Source organism: Pyrgilauda ruficollis, unplaced genomic scaffold (genome assembly GCF_017590135.1).
Source record: "Pyrgilauda ruficollis isolate IOZ18807 unplaced genomic scaffold, ASM1759013v1 scaffold16, whole genome shotgun sequence".
NCBI lineage: Eukaryota > Metazoa > Chordata > Aves > Passeriformes > Passeridae > Pyrgilauda > Pyrgilauda ruficollis.
Genome location: NW_024514764.1, coordinates 8,809,073 through 8,822,952, shown reverse-complemented (window position 1 = coordinate 8,822,952; position 13,880 = coordinate 8,809,073). Strand labels below are relative to the sequence as shown.

Below are 13,880 nucleotides of genomic sequence, written 5' to 3'. Positions count from 1 at the left end.
CCTAGCACAAACAGTTTAGAATGTTGAGGGGTTTTCTTTGTCGGTGGTTTGTTTTAACTGAAGTATTGCTTTGAATAAATCTGTAATGTAAACTTGTAGCCTTCCACCATAGTGGATAAGTTGATTTCCACATGAAGCATCTTTTTTTAAACTGAGTGACATTTTCTTTTGTGTGTTTATCTGATCCTCAGGTTAGTTTGTAACGATGGGCCAAATATGAAATGTTTGGAAATAATTGTTTTGGATGTTAATATTTAAAGTTTTTGCAATAACACTTTTGTGGCTGAACACCACCACATTTCAGGAGGTGGTTTCATTGTTGCAGAAGAGGCTGCAGTATAAATAGACTGACAGTGTAACTTTCACAAATGTAGGTTGCATGTGTTTGCATTGGTCAGTATTTTTAGTGGGTATGCTTAAACTGGAACTTCTTGTTGCATTATTCCTCCTTTTTATGTAGTATTTGTAGAGAACTTGTTATGGTGTCTATTCTGTGTGCAAATTATGTGAGGCAAAGCTTCAGGCTGGAGACTAGACAAGGAAGTCCCAAAGAGTGCATCCTGAAATGCTTTCGTGCTGGAAGTAACTTACTCTACCTCATTTGGGTTATGAAACAATAGAGGTAACTTGATTCTCAACTCCTTTTCAAGCAAGCCCTCATTTTAATGGTCACTTCCAATGTTGATCATTCCTTAAGAGGGTTGTTCTGGCTACCCCTTCTAAGAAATGCCATTTTGCCTTTATTTGGAAGGCCCATCTATAGCTAAAATTTTTTGCAGTCCTACAGGAAATTACTCAACTTCGTTAGGTATTAAGTGTTTTTAGGTTTCACTGAACAGAGTCAGCAGATCAATGTGCATTATATGTTTGAAGTGAGTCTCCCTGCAAGAAATACTGCTGGAAAGGTAATGAAAGGATGTTGATGAAGTTAAGGAACAGCAAATATTCTAGCACCCAGACTCTAGATTAAAAAGCATCTATTACCTTGAGAGACTAACATATAGTCAAAATAGTCCTGCAATATGTGAAATTTCAGAATAAAATTTGGAGTGTTTTTTGATATACCATCTATTCAAAATTTTATTTTCTCTACTGGCAAGTGATTGCTGTTATCCAGTCGCCTCCTGGCCCAGATAATAGGTAGTCATTGCACAGAGAAGTGCTGTCATTTGCCAGAACACTCAGGCTGGATTGGCACTACAAGAAAACATGAATTTGATGACATATTTCTCTTTAGCAGTATAAAAAGGCTCATGTACAGTGTCCTTTGCTGTATTTGAATCCTCTATGGTCAAGAAGAGAAATGCAGCTACAGATTCTTACCAAGAGTGGCTGAGAGAAAACTCTGGTAAAGAAAATGAAAATAAAGGATCTATATTTCTGTAGATATAAGCAATTCAAGCTAGTTCACAAAAATATCAAGCAAGACTATGCTTTGTTTCAGACTGAGGTCTTTCAAGCACACATAATCTGGCTTCTATGAAAAAATGCATAGATCCAGAACATGTAATTACTCATCAAGTATAAAAAGATAGTGAATTATTGAAGTATCATCACAGACTGTAGTTCACAAAATTGCAATCTACTTACACAGTGTGTTGGCATTTATGTAACAAAAAATTCTGTTTTTTCTGCATTTTAAAAAGCTTGGTGACAGGAGGCTGCTCATTGATTTCCAAAAAAAAAAAAAAAAAAAGAAAAACAACAACAATAAACCGTAAACTCTTCCCTACCCTCCTCACCCCCCAAAAAATGAAGATTAAAATAATGGAAAAACCAAAACCAGAGGAAAAGTATTTTGGAGTGCCTGATTTCAGTATGCACTTTACCAGTTAGGTTGCATGAACTGCCCACCTTGACCTTCATTGTGACTTAATCATAAAGTGTGTGAAAAATGTCATGTGTCATCCAGGAAGACTGTCTTTGGGTGTGCTTTGATTTTTTTTTTTAATGTGATGCTGTAGCAAATGTAGCTGTGAGGATCCAGTTCTGAGTCCTACCACTGGGCCCAGTCACCTTCAGCCAAGTCAGAGGAAATGAGCCTGACAATGTGCATCAGCTGCTTCAGTCCCAAGTCAGCAACTTGCACTACCCTGCTGCAGGGATGACTTTTATTCTCCTCAGAGGGCAGTTACAGAGAGGAAGACAGTGACTTTATGTGCATGAGCAGGTATTTTATTGCAGTAGGATAGTGCACAGTTGGTACTGAGGCATGCATGTGGTTTAGGGATTTTGCTGGACCGTATTTGCTCTGACCTTTAGGACCTAGAATCCCTGCCATGTATGTGGCCGTTCAAAGGACCAGTGGTCAGGTCAGACTAGTATGTTGCTATTAGTGTTGAAAGTGTGTTTGGTACATAGTTGCAGCATCTCTTGTAGTTTCATTTCTTTCTTAAAGAATCTCATTAATGCACAGAAACTTCCTAAAATCAGACCAAAGAAATAAGTGTGCATAATTCTTCAATGCTTCTGCCCTGGTTTGTACCCAACTGCTAGTGTAGTTGCAGGCAGTAATGAACACAAGTAGTGGTTTAAAACCTGTGGCTGAGTGTCTGAGGGTGTCTCAAGGTCCTTATTACAGACTAGTGAGAATTCTGAAATCCCTGGAGCTAGGTCTTTTGGGAGATGTGAATGTAGGAAGAGTTTTCCCCAACGCCCAGAGCTCTTTTGACACTTTTTGCCAATACTCAGTGTCCGTTCAATAGTGTCATTTTTGGGATCAGTGTCTCTGCATTAACTGATTGACCAGTTTACTGCAAGTTTGAGTATTCTTCCTTTTGTAGTACTTACATGTAATTGTGATCTGTAGTGGAAACTTGCCAGGGACGTAGCATGAAAGTGGGGGTCTGTTTGGCATGTGCAGGTGGCTGTTCTGTGGGCTTGTGCATGAACAGAACTCTGCTGAAGTAGGTGACAGTGCCATGAGCACAGTCTGTGTTATATCAGGTCATACTGACCACTCAGCTGGGATATGGAAACAATTGTTGGTATTCGCCCACTTCTGTGTAAAGCAGTGGTTTTCCCTTAGCTTAACCACTTGAGGACCACTTGAAACTAAAATGCCTTTCCTCTTCTGCTTCTCAGCAGTGACTTCCATGATGTGAAGTGGCTCCTCTTTGAGTAGGAAGTAACCAGTCTCTGATGAGCAGCAAGCAGTTACCAAAATCTGTTTTATGTCCCAAGGTAGCACCTGAATGCTGCTGCCATCTGTCACATTTGACTCTGTCTCATTTCCCATTCCATTTTGAACACACACACACACACACACGTGTGTGCCCCTCTCTGCCCCTCCTTCCCTGCTCCCCTGTTTGTTCTGGCACCTGCTGAAGCTGTTGAGCATGAAAAGCATCCTGGGTTGCTCAGGAACTTCAGACAAGAAGGCCAGACTAGATAAAGGGGAGATGCCTATCTGGACTTCAATGAAACTACCTCAACTACCTTCCTTGAGAGCAATATCTTAAACCACACAGCTTTTTATACTGTGAACTTGTGATTATAGTGTCCTAAGCTACAGTCTGTTGACAGTTTTAAACTCATCAGGGTTTGATATATTAGAGATGATACTTGTAAATGTTCACAGAGTTGTTTCAGGAAATAAGATTTGGAACATAGACACCAATTTTTACAGAAAACAGTGATAGATGAGAACAAAATAAAGATAAATTGCATGTTAATTGAGAGAAAATGTTACAACATAGAGGGTGATTAAACAGCAAAAGAGCTTTTAACAATGTGTCTCAGGGAAAAGTTGTGTTAGTTCAATGTTTTGTAAAAATAATTTGCTTATCACTCACCTGCATCAAACAGTCCCACAGTGTTGCATCAGTTGCTTTGTCATGAGTGAAATAAACTCATATAATTCCCAAGTTCATTGGCTATCCTACCTAGTAGTTGTCACATATGGCACAGATATTTTGAAGGCTGGAAACTCCCCCATTTGCAGTGTTTGGGGATTAAGCTTAGCCCTTTACAAGATTATTGTTCTTTAAAATTGAAAAAGCAGAAATCATCCCTTAAAGAAAGCAGAATGCTTAGCAAGACAGAAAAATCAGTATCGGGTTCTGCAAGTGCTGCTATCAGGTTGGTTTCTTCTTCATATTTACTTTTTTTTTTTAAATTATCATGTGCTTTTGAAATGTTGCTATGCATAAGCTAGAAATGTTCTTGTTAGCCAGATTTTAGTCATCAAGTTTCAGAGCTTAGAATACAGTCATGTCTTGGCTACCCCTGCTGGAACTATACACTTCTTTAAAGTGCTTATTTTCATATATGCCAAGGATTAGATATAGAAGCTCTCTTACTGTAAGTTAGCAGTCTTCCAGAATTATGAATGTATTAATGTCATCTGTGCTGTATTTTATTACTGTTTAAGCTGTCTTAACTTTTAAAAAGCAGTTGGCTTCAGTACTTAAAATGTTTACATCAGAGCAATAGATAATGAGGACTTCACAAGACACTGATCTGTGCCACTTAAGCTGTATTTTGTGCTTCTGGCAGGTATTGATGATAAAAGATCTAAAATAAGTAATAAGAGCTGTCCCTTGTTGCAGAGAACATATTGGATTCCAGTCTGTAAAATTAAATTTCCATTCCAAGGAGAGGGTGATTAATCAAGCTTGGAGAGCTTATAAGAACAGTGCCTGCCTTCCTATTGAAACCATCTCTGTCTCTTCCCTCTATAATCAGTAATGTAAATGTGGTTTGACCTCCTGTTCTGTGAAGCTCTAGTAATTTTCTGACTAGGTGAGGAAGTACTTTTGTTCTTAGAAAGTTTCTTTTCTAGGAACTTTCTATGCACCAAGCATTATCATCTGAACTGCTGTTATCTTTTCAAGCCCTGTGTTTGGCTTTATCATAAACCAGATGTAAATGCTACTGTTGGGTTTCAGAATAGCAGGGCTGAGTGGTCTGAAGTGTTGTCACCTGCACAGTACTGCACCACATATAATTCATGGCCAGGGGAAAGGAGAATAATTCTGTGTCACCAGAATTTGTGGTAAATAACTTCTCTTGAACTTTCTAAAGCAGGTGAGTAGATTGTAATGCAAAAAAATACCTGCCAGCCCTCCTTGATGTGAGTTCTGTTGGTATTGCCAGACATAGCCCAAACTTACGAACATTTTCAGATAGGAAGCAAAACATTAAATTCATATAAACTCATTTATTTCTAAAGAATGACTACTTCCAGCTTCAGAATTATTTCCCAAACGTAGAAGGCTCTTGGTGTGATGTCAAATTGTATTCAAGATACCAGCAGTTATGGGTGTGTCCTTGTCACTTACTCTTGTTGCTGCTCTAACATTTATCCTTTGTCTCCATTCCAGTTTCCCTCCCCTGTGTCATTGTTGAAGCCTCTGTATGATTTCTGGCTGTGTTTCCCTCTAGTAAGGTCTGGCAGGAAAGGACGCCGGCGGGTGTTTAGTCTGTCGGAGGCTGACAGTCACGGTGGACACTGGGTTTAGGCCTTCCAGCAGCAGCTGCAGCAGAAACTCCCGCAATACCCACTCAGGCAGGTTCCTCCATAAGCCTTCACAAGCCCATAACAATCAATAGAACATATTTGCTTTCCATGCTGACAGCAATGACAGTGAGGTAGGAAACTGAAGAAAGCGTCATATTTGTTTCTACGTTTTGTTTTGGGAGAACTGTGAAGCAATGATGAGCTGTTTCTGAAGGCCTTGTCTGCAGCTTCTCCCATGTCTCTGGGCACTTGTACCAAAGGTGGAAATTGTGCTATCAAGCCTCCAGCTTCAAAGCAGACATGTCTTCATTTGCACAGGGCAGCCCTGGCTGTAGTGAAATTTGGTAAGCACAGGCTCCTGAATGGACAGCAATGCAGGTCCTTGGCCAGCAGGAAGAAATCTCTTTATAGCACAGGTCAAATGGACAGGCATTCAGCATAAGACTGTCCCGACTCTGTTGGCACAAGCGTAACATTTCTGTGGTCATCAGATTCTGGCAGATGACTTTATGGACTGTTTGATTATCCTTACCTGAGGAGGTGAGGAGAAGGAGCAGATGCAAAAAATATGGAAATACACTCCAGATGACCTTTGTTATATAATCTGTTTGAACTTGTATCTCATTTTATTTTCTTTTGTTACTGTCATGGCATAAAGATACTTTACTCTGCTAATATTTTATAAACACCCTTTTTCATCTTTATAGATTTATTTGCAACTTTTTGCCTAATGTCTTGTAATTTGTATTTTTGTTATCCTTTCATAGTATGTTGCTGTACAGCTTAGGACACTTCTCTGTGGATGATACTCATTCTTTCCTTTTTCTGTTCTTTTCTAACTTCTTTCACAATAACCCTTGTTAACATAAGTTAATATAACAAGTTGAGTGTTTTAGTTTTTTTGCTATAACAATAATCTTTGTAGCATTAAAGAAGTGCTGAAAAACATGTAAGGCTGTTGAAGGCTCTGCATCCAAAGAGAGCTAATAATACCCCAAAACTTGCAAAATTACACCTTGTTTTCAATAAGTACAATAAGTTTGGAGGTATGGAAGGCTGTTTGTTAGAGCTCAGTATTAAGATCCAAACCATTTTAAGAAACTGACTTCACTCTCCCTGGTTTTGTTGCAGATCTGGCTTATATTTTGTGCCAGAACACTCTTGCCCAAATGCATCGAGGCTGGGGAGAGATAAATAGAAATGCTGTTTTCTAGTATTAGGCAATAACCTTTTGATATGTAAGAGCAGCGCACCAGGCTCAGTGGACTGGTGGAGTGGTTTTATCCAGGGAAAAATTACAAATTTTCTTTCTATCCCAAAGTCAAACTGCAACCAGGTATTGGGAGTTTGGGTTCTTTGAAAGCCAGTTAGTATTTTTATATATAGTATAAAGGGAAGTTCCAGATAATAAATAGAGAAATTAATCTGTAAACATGCTGGGTATGTGAAACTGTTTAGAAGCAAGAGCCTGGTACCTGTCTTGGTACCTGCTTAAAGACAGACATTCTTGTGAGCTCTAGACAATATTCAGAACTCTCCCTCCTCCACCCTTCCTTGTGCTGGGATTTGCTTTCTGGTCATTTTGGCAGTACTGCCACCATGGGTTACAGCAATTGGCCACTGTTCCCTGAATTCAATGCTATATTGATGGAAGCAAGGCTGGCAGTGACTAAAGACATCCTGAGAGGAGAGAAACTGGCTTCCAGCAATGGTAAATAACAGCTGGAGGGAAGCAGAGGAGAGCTCTGATCTTGTATTCTCTACAAATGCTGCCACTGAAACACTGGGGAGCATATTCTGCTTACAGTTTTTGATATTTTTATCTTTCTTCTTAACATTTTTTGAGACTTTTGTGTAGAAAGTTTGGACTTGTTAACTCTAGATGCATTTAGTCTAGAAGACTTTTTCCAAATACTTTTTGTCTGTGGCATTAAGAAGGGAGTCACTTGAGCATTAATTAGAACCTACCTGGAAGGATATGGGGACCAAAACATCCAGCATAACAAAATAATATAATGTCTTTCATTGTTTCAGTAAATGCAAATATTAAGAAAAGACATTGATATTCTATTGGGAGAAGGGAAGGAATGATTTAAGAAATGAAGTGCAGATTCAGAAGTTAAATAGAAATGTGCTGTATACAACATTCTGAGCAGAATGCCATTGATTGATAATACTTTACTTACCACAATGCCTCAGGTTTCTGAATCCTGAATTTGGGTGACTACTCATGCTATACTATAAGGAAGATTTAAAAGTTATTTTGGCAAAGAACATTTGATGTAATTTTAAGATTGTATAGATTCAAAAAGCAGAAACTCGCTGTTCTGTGCATACTGAAATGTTAGTGTTTAGCTTGGAATTCAGAGAAATGAGCCTGTATTTCTTGTTTTGGCAGTTCATTTTCCATGTGATTCTTGCATCACTTCCTCTGTTATCAGTTGCTACATCCTCACTAAAGCTTCTTGACAGATGAAGAATTTGTAGGGTTACTTTGAATCTGTCCTTATAGTTAAAAAATAACCACTGATGTCTCTTTTATTTAAAAGTAGACTTTTTTTACCATCTATAAATCTTGTTTTTATCAAAGCAAGAAGCTTTAGTCACCAATTCAGCAAAAAGTGCATGTGAGTGGTTTCTGGAGTGAGAATACACCACTGTTTGAGTTATCTTACCAGAAAGGTAAAAAATGTTAGTAATTTTAGTGTTATCCACTGTTACCTTACTGATACCCATTCCATTCTCTACTTTGCTTTTCCTTTTTTTTTCTTTTTTTTTTTTCCCTTTGTCTTATGTTCATGCTTTCTGTTCTTTTCCAGGACTAATTGGAATCATGTTGAAACGGAAATATTTTTAAGGTCACTGTGTATTAGAACCATAACTTAATTCTTAGCTTCTTTATTCACTACATTGCCTTGTAAGCTTTTCTGCAGATTCCTGTACACTTGAACACATGCTGTTTCTTACAAAAGCTTTAAAACTGGTCTGTCTTGAAGCTGGATACCTGTTACTTTAATAGCATCTATTATTGCAGTCTGAAAAGAAAAAAATGTGACTTTTCTGGGCATACTTGATCATTTAAGGCTGATTCACTTCATCCTGTCCATCCCCTCTCCATCCTGAGCCAAATGAACAGCTTGCTTGACAGCTCACTAGGATTTTTAGGGGAAAAGGACAGCACAAATAGCTATTAATGTTGGAGGGTTTTTTCATAAAGTAGGAGGTGCAGCAGCATATCAGTTTTCAGTAGCATATATGCTTATTCTCAATTTTGAGTGTTGGATGCTCCATGCTTAGGAGGACAAAATGCCCATGTCTCACAAGGCTGTGTAAAGCAGGCCTCTTGCAGCACCTTTCAGTTGCAGTAAGGAAATGATCCTCCTTCCTCTTCTGCCATAATTCTGCTTTCTGTGGTTGAGGTGTTGCTTAAATGTGAATCTGGAGGATGAATTGAGAGAATGACTTCCAAATTTTTGTAAGAAACAGGCCACCTTTTGGGAAAGCTGGCTGTAGAGTGGTTCTTCAGTTTTTTCTTTTATTTCTAAAGATCTTCCTGATAAGGGGTAGTGGGTTCATTTTAGTTCATACTAAATACTGGAGAGGTTTTCTTTCCCTCAACTTCCTCTCTCAAAGAATATTTCTAATATTGATACATACTCTAATACTAAATGTACATAATTACCTTTTTCCTAATTTGAACATAATCCTGCTGGCATTTTAGGTTATGCCTTTATAATATGTTGGTTTATTTCTAATTACTAAAATGTGGATGTGTAAGCATAGTGCTTCACAGAACTGCGTTTTCTACCCAATTATTCTTGAACACTGATGAATAATGGTGTATTGTTAGGCTTAATGTGCATACTGACTTGAATATTGATTGTTCTTGGTTGTTCTCTTTTCTCAGATGATGCTTCAGCTCCAGAGCAGCCTCTGACAGCCAGTTCCAGTCAGACGATGTTGACTGATGAAACTCTTTCAGCTGTTTCAAAGTCCAGCAGAAATGCTGTAAAAGCCAGTGACATAGAAACAGCCAACCTGTCTCCCAGCCTGATTCCTGCACAGCAGCCCACGATATCCTTACTCACAGATGATAACACGGACACGCTGAGCGTGGAGTCGCTCACACTGGTGCCACCAGTTGATCCACACAGCATTCGAACATTCAGCTGCATCCCTCAGGCCTCTCTGCAGTCTGAAATTGAGGTTGACAAGGTGAAAGAGGTAGAGGAAGAATGTTCTGACTAAAGCCACCGTGCAGACTGTAATAAACAGCAAAGGAAATGCAACCAAATTGTGGTTTTTTTTTTTCCTCTGGGAGTGCAGATACTTCTGGAGGCCTGAGAGGCCTCAGGTCCACATGAAGGGACCAAGTGGTGGCAGAGAAAGTCAGCAGTTTTTAGAGCCAACATTGGATACTCGGCATATCTGAACTGGAGAAGAGAGAAAAACCCAAACTTTTGAATCTGGATTGGTTCTTTCCTACCAGTTTCTCTTATACAAGAACGTGGACATATTTTAGAGGACCTACTGTCTTTCTAATAGGAACTAATTAATTGTAAAAGGTCTGCAGTATTATGGCAAAGTGAAGAGACTTTTGGGTACCCAGCTTCATGGTACTGCATTATTTCGTCTCTGAAACAGGAGACATGCCATTGACCAGAAAAATATTGTATATTTAGGACAGAGGTAAAACTTCCATTTGAGTCAGGGTGTGTTTTTTCGGTTTGGTGTTTGGTTTGGGGTTTTATTTGTGGAAGAGGGCTTTTGGGGTTTTATTTGGTTTGGGAATTTTTTTTTTTTATTTTATTTTTTTTTTTGATTGGTTGTTTTGGTTTGGTTTTGTTTTCTTCGTGGTTTTTTTGGTTGTTTTTTTTTTTTTTTTTTTTATCCTGATCTTGTTCATCTTTTGGAGGTCTGCACAATACCAGCAGGCTTGGCCACATTCAGTATTGTCTTTGTAGGACTCCAGACTTAAATATTTTGTTTTCCGTATGTAATATTTATTTCAAGGTTTGATTCAAAGTTGAAACACAATGTTTGTTCAAATTAACATAAGGGATTTTTGAGACCACTGTAGTCTTTGCTTAGCCACCTAGAGAGGAATGTAAAATATTTTATAAGATTGCTATAGCTTGTTTGTTCACTTCTGACAGTCAAATTGCTACACATCTGAGGAATGGTGATATCTCTGCAACTGAAAGACAACTTCAAGAAGCAGACAGAAGCAGTTTTACTTTAAAGAGGTTTTCAAATTTTTCATAGTCATGTAGGAAGAAAGTCACCATATCTTACTGATAATTCCTTTGCAAGTCTGATCTTGAAAGGTATTGTGTTTTTTTGTTTTTTTTTTTTTCCTGTCTGGGATAGTATCCCAGTTAAACAACATTGCTACATAAAAGTGTTAACATTACTTCCTAGATCCTGACACCAAGTTGACAGAAAAGGGAAAGATGTTTCTTAAAGTTTGGAATGTTCTTTGCTGATTTGATACATAATTTAACATGAAAGGAATTTAAGATTTTTCATCAATTTCCAAGTAAGTTAATTTAAATTAATAGTGAAATGAGTAGCTTGTCATTGCTGGTCTATTCTTAACACAGAGTTGGCAATTCCTCAAAGGAGGACTGCTGTTTACTTGGTATTGATTTCAGTCACACTGCAATCTGTGTCCTCATTCTGTCTCTACTGGCATTGAGTTCTTACTAAATGGGTGAATCTGCAAAGTTTTTACCCACTTCCCAGTTGCTTATTGTACCTCTTCCTGGCTGTCATAGGGAATACTTGAAGTGATTTTTCAGTGATACCTGTGTGTGTGTGTGTGTATATATATATACACACACGTGTATATATATGTGTGTGTGTATATATATGTATATATATATAAGATTGACTAATTCACAGGTACCACTTTTCTCACTTCTTCTGTCTTCTCCTTCACATAATAATTGAATATTTGCCAACTGGATATATGAGATGTCTGCTACTGAATGTCAGTAATTTTTTCCTCCTGTTAACTTTTCCATGCAGTTTTGATTTCTAATTTTCTGTGATTTCTACTTTATCTCAAATTGAATTAACTGATACACTGACCATTCCAGAGTGGCCCAAACTCTAAATGAACTCAGAGTTGGGTGTCCTCAGCACTGCAGTGGATTTTGTGTGAAAATCTGGCATTACTGGAATAAGAGCCTACTTTTTGGGTTTTTTGGTCTTATGCTGAAGATGAATTTGCAGTCATGCAGTCACTGTTGCAGCTAATATGCATGTACCTGAACAAGCCTGGACACATCAGTAGCAATCTGGGCACAAGAACCACATGAATTTTTATTAGCTGAAGTGATGGCAGTCTAGACTTCCTCTAAAATGGTGCAGCATTACACTGTAGTCTCAGTAATATTCTGAAGACCATTATAAAAAATGCCTCACTTAATTAGAAAGCATTTTATGTTAGTTATTAACCTTAAATTCTTGACCTGGATTACACAAAATACCACTGTGCATGCTGAGTTCCCTTAAATAGAATTCATTTTAGACTGGTAAACCATGATTTTAATTTATCTTGTTTCAAATTCAGTTCTAGCAAGATTAGACCCGTGCACAAGGAGTCTCTTCAATGCATAGGCATATGAATAATCTCACCCCTGAGCTTTACTGCACAAGAAATGGGGCAAGGGAAAGGAAGGTGACTTTGTGCTTTTCATTACCTTTGAGTGGCTTTTAAATCTCTTGATCACTTATTTAGTGAGAGCTTCACAGGAAATGACTTAGATACTGTTATTAGGAAAATAGAATAATAGGTTGGCTGTTAATTTGTGATTACTTCAAGCAATCCAGGAATTCAGTAATTGCCCTGGAACTGTGTCATTTCACTAGTAGTAAAATAAACTTTATGCTTGAAGACGTAGGTAAGCTATCAGACAAGCAGGTCAAACTGAGTGTGTAAGGATGAAGCCACTTCCTAAGAGTAAACATGTCACTGCTGTGGTGCTGTCACTCTGGGGTAATCAGTCACTCCCCTGCAGGGGACAGGGAGACCTAGAGTAGCCTCAGGAGCAGTGGCACTGACCACCTGGGAGTAGCAGTCACAAAACCTCCACCAAGCTAAACATTCTGCTCTTGTCTCCACTAACCAGCTGAAGTTAAACCTGCTTTCAAAAGAGCATTGTCCAGGCAGGCAGCTGCTGACTGGGAAAATAAATGGTTTATCCTCTAGTTGAATCAGAGATCTGCAGAGACATCAGCTGGGGGCAGGGAGATTGAGGCCTTTTGCTTCCAAGGTAATTAGTCTTCTTCTTTCAGACAGCCTAATGTAGCCATCAAATATATGTTGAAAATTCTCTTCTTAACTGCTGCTATCCTTCTTGAAAGAGTTTTTTGGTGTGTCCCTGACTCACTACCACTGCCCTACCTTGGGATATCACTCACCTGGGCACTGCTCTTCTATTATCTAGCAATCTTTGGAGAAGTTCTCCTGTGCTTGCCTGCTGTGTTTCTCTTGACCTTTCCCAACATTTGCAGCATGAATTAGAAACAAATAGAATAACTCTTCCCATCTCCTATTGGATTCTGAAAAGCAGAGGGTGATCCAAGCAGGGCTTACTGGGGTGGGATGTTTTTAAGGGTTGGGAGGGGAGTAGTTCTTGGGGGTTTTTCTGCTGCTCAGTACTTGAGCAGCAACAAAGACATACGAGATGCAGTTCGTGACTGAGTCTCAAACAGAGGGTTCTTTCATATGGAAACATATTTTTATATTGCATTTGTACAGAATTTTCCCTATTTTGATCTCCCAGCATTTTTAGATTTGCACGTTGCTCAGATTTAATTTCTTTTGCAAGGTATTATAAAATATATATTTTGTGTTTGTTAATGTATTATAAATGTAAAGCTAAATTTTGGCTGTCTAATAAATGTGCACTGTGGTGGTATCTGGTTTATTGTTTTGTTAACTTGAATTGATCGGTTCTTAATATGAAAAGGAAAAACTTGTAATTGTTGGGGCTGTCATGTTAGCATAATTAAACGTGTGGAGTGCATTTATTTTAAAAGTAAATAAAAATGGCTTAAGCAGGAAATAATTAAGAATACTTGATAACAAAAGTTAAGGTCCAGACTAGTTCACAGGATTCTTTTAAGATCATAATGATTAATGAGATTTTTATCTTGTTTCCCATTACTGTTGGTTATGGATACTCATACTCAAGTGAGTTTAAGACACATAGTAATTGCAATCTGATAGCATGTATGAGAAGATCTGAGGGTTAGTGTTTGGCTGTATTTAAGGACTAACTGTGGCAGAAGTATTTACAATGAACATGAAGATAATTTTTTTAAAGATTGAGAATAGATTCAAGTGTGCAAATTTATAGACTATTACAATGTCTAGGAGCTTTGTTTTGCCCAGAGACAGCACTAACTA

General features: G+C 38.2%; 1 protein-coding gene across 4 annotated transcripts in view; it reads left to right on the top strand.

The window, feature by feature from the left end:
- CLEC16A (C-type lectin domain containing 16A) overlaps positions 1-10,254 on the top strand; it is a 57,201-nt gene extending 46,947 nt beyond the window's left edge. Inside the window, exons 23-24 of one of the 4 annotated variants that reach the window (XM_041462701.1) lie at positions 9,369-9,695; positions 9,799-10,254. In XM_041462701.1, the coding sequence (XP_041318635.1) occupies positions 9,369-9,695; positions 9,799-9,893 (422 nt within the window). In that variant the 3' untranslated portion in view covers positions 9,894-10,254. Of the gene's footprint in view, positions 1-5,385; positions 5,793-9,368 lie in introns of those variants that run through there. The other 3 variants (XM_041462702.1, XM_041462698.1, XM_041462699.1) reach the window with 3 other exon arrangements.
- The last annotated feature ends 3,626 nt before the right edge of the window (positions 10,255-13,880 follow it).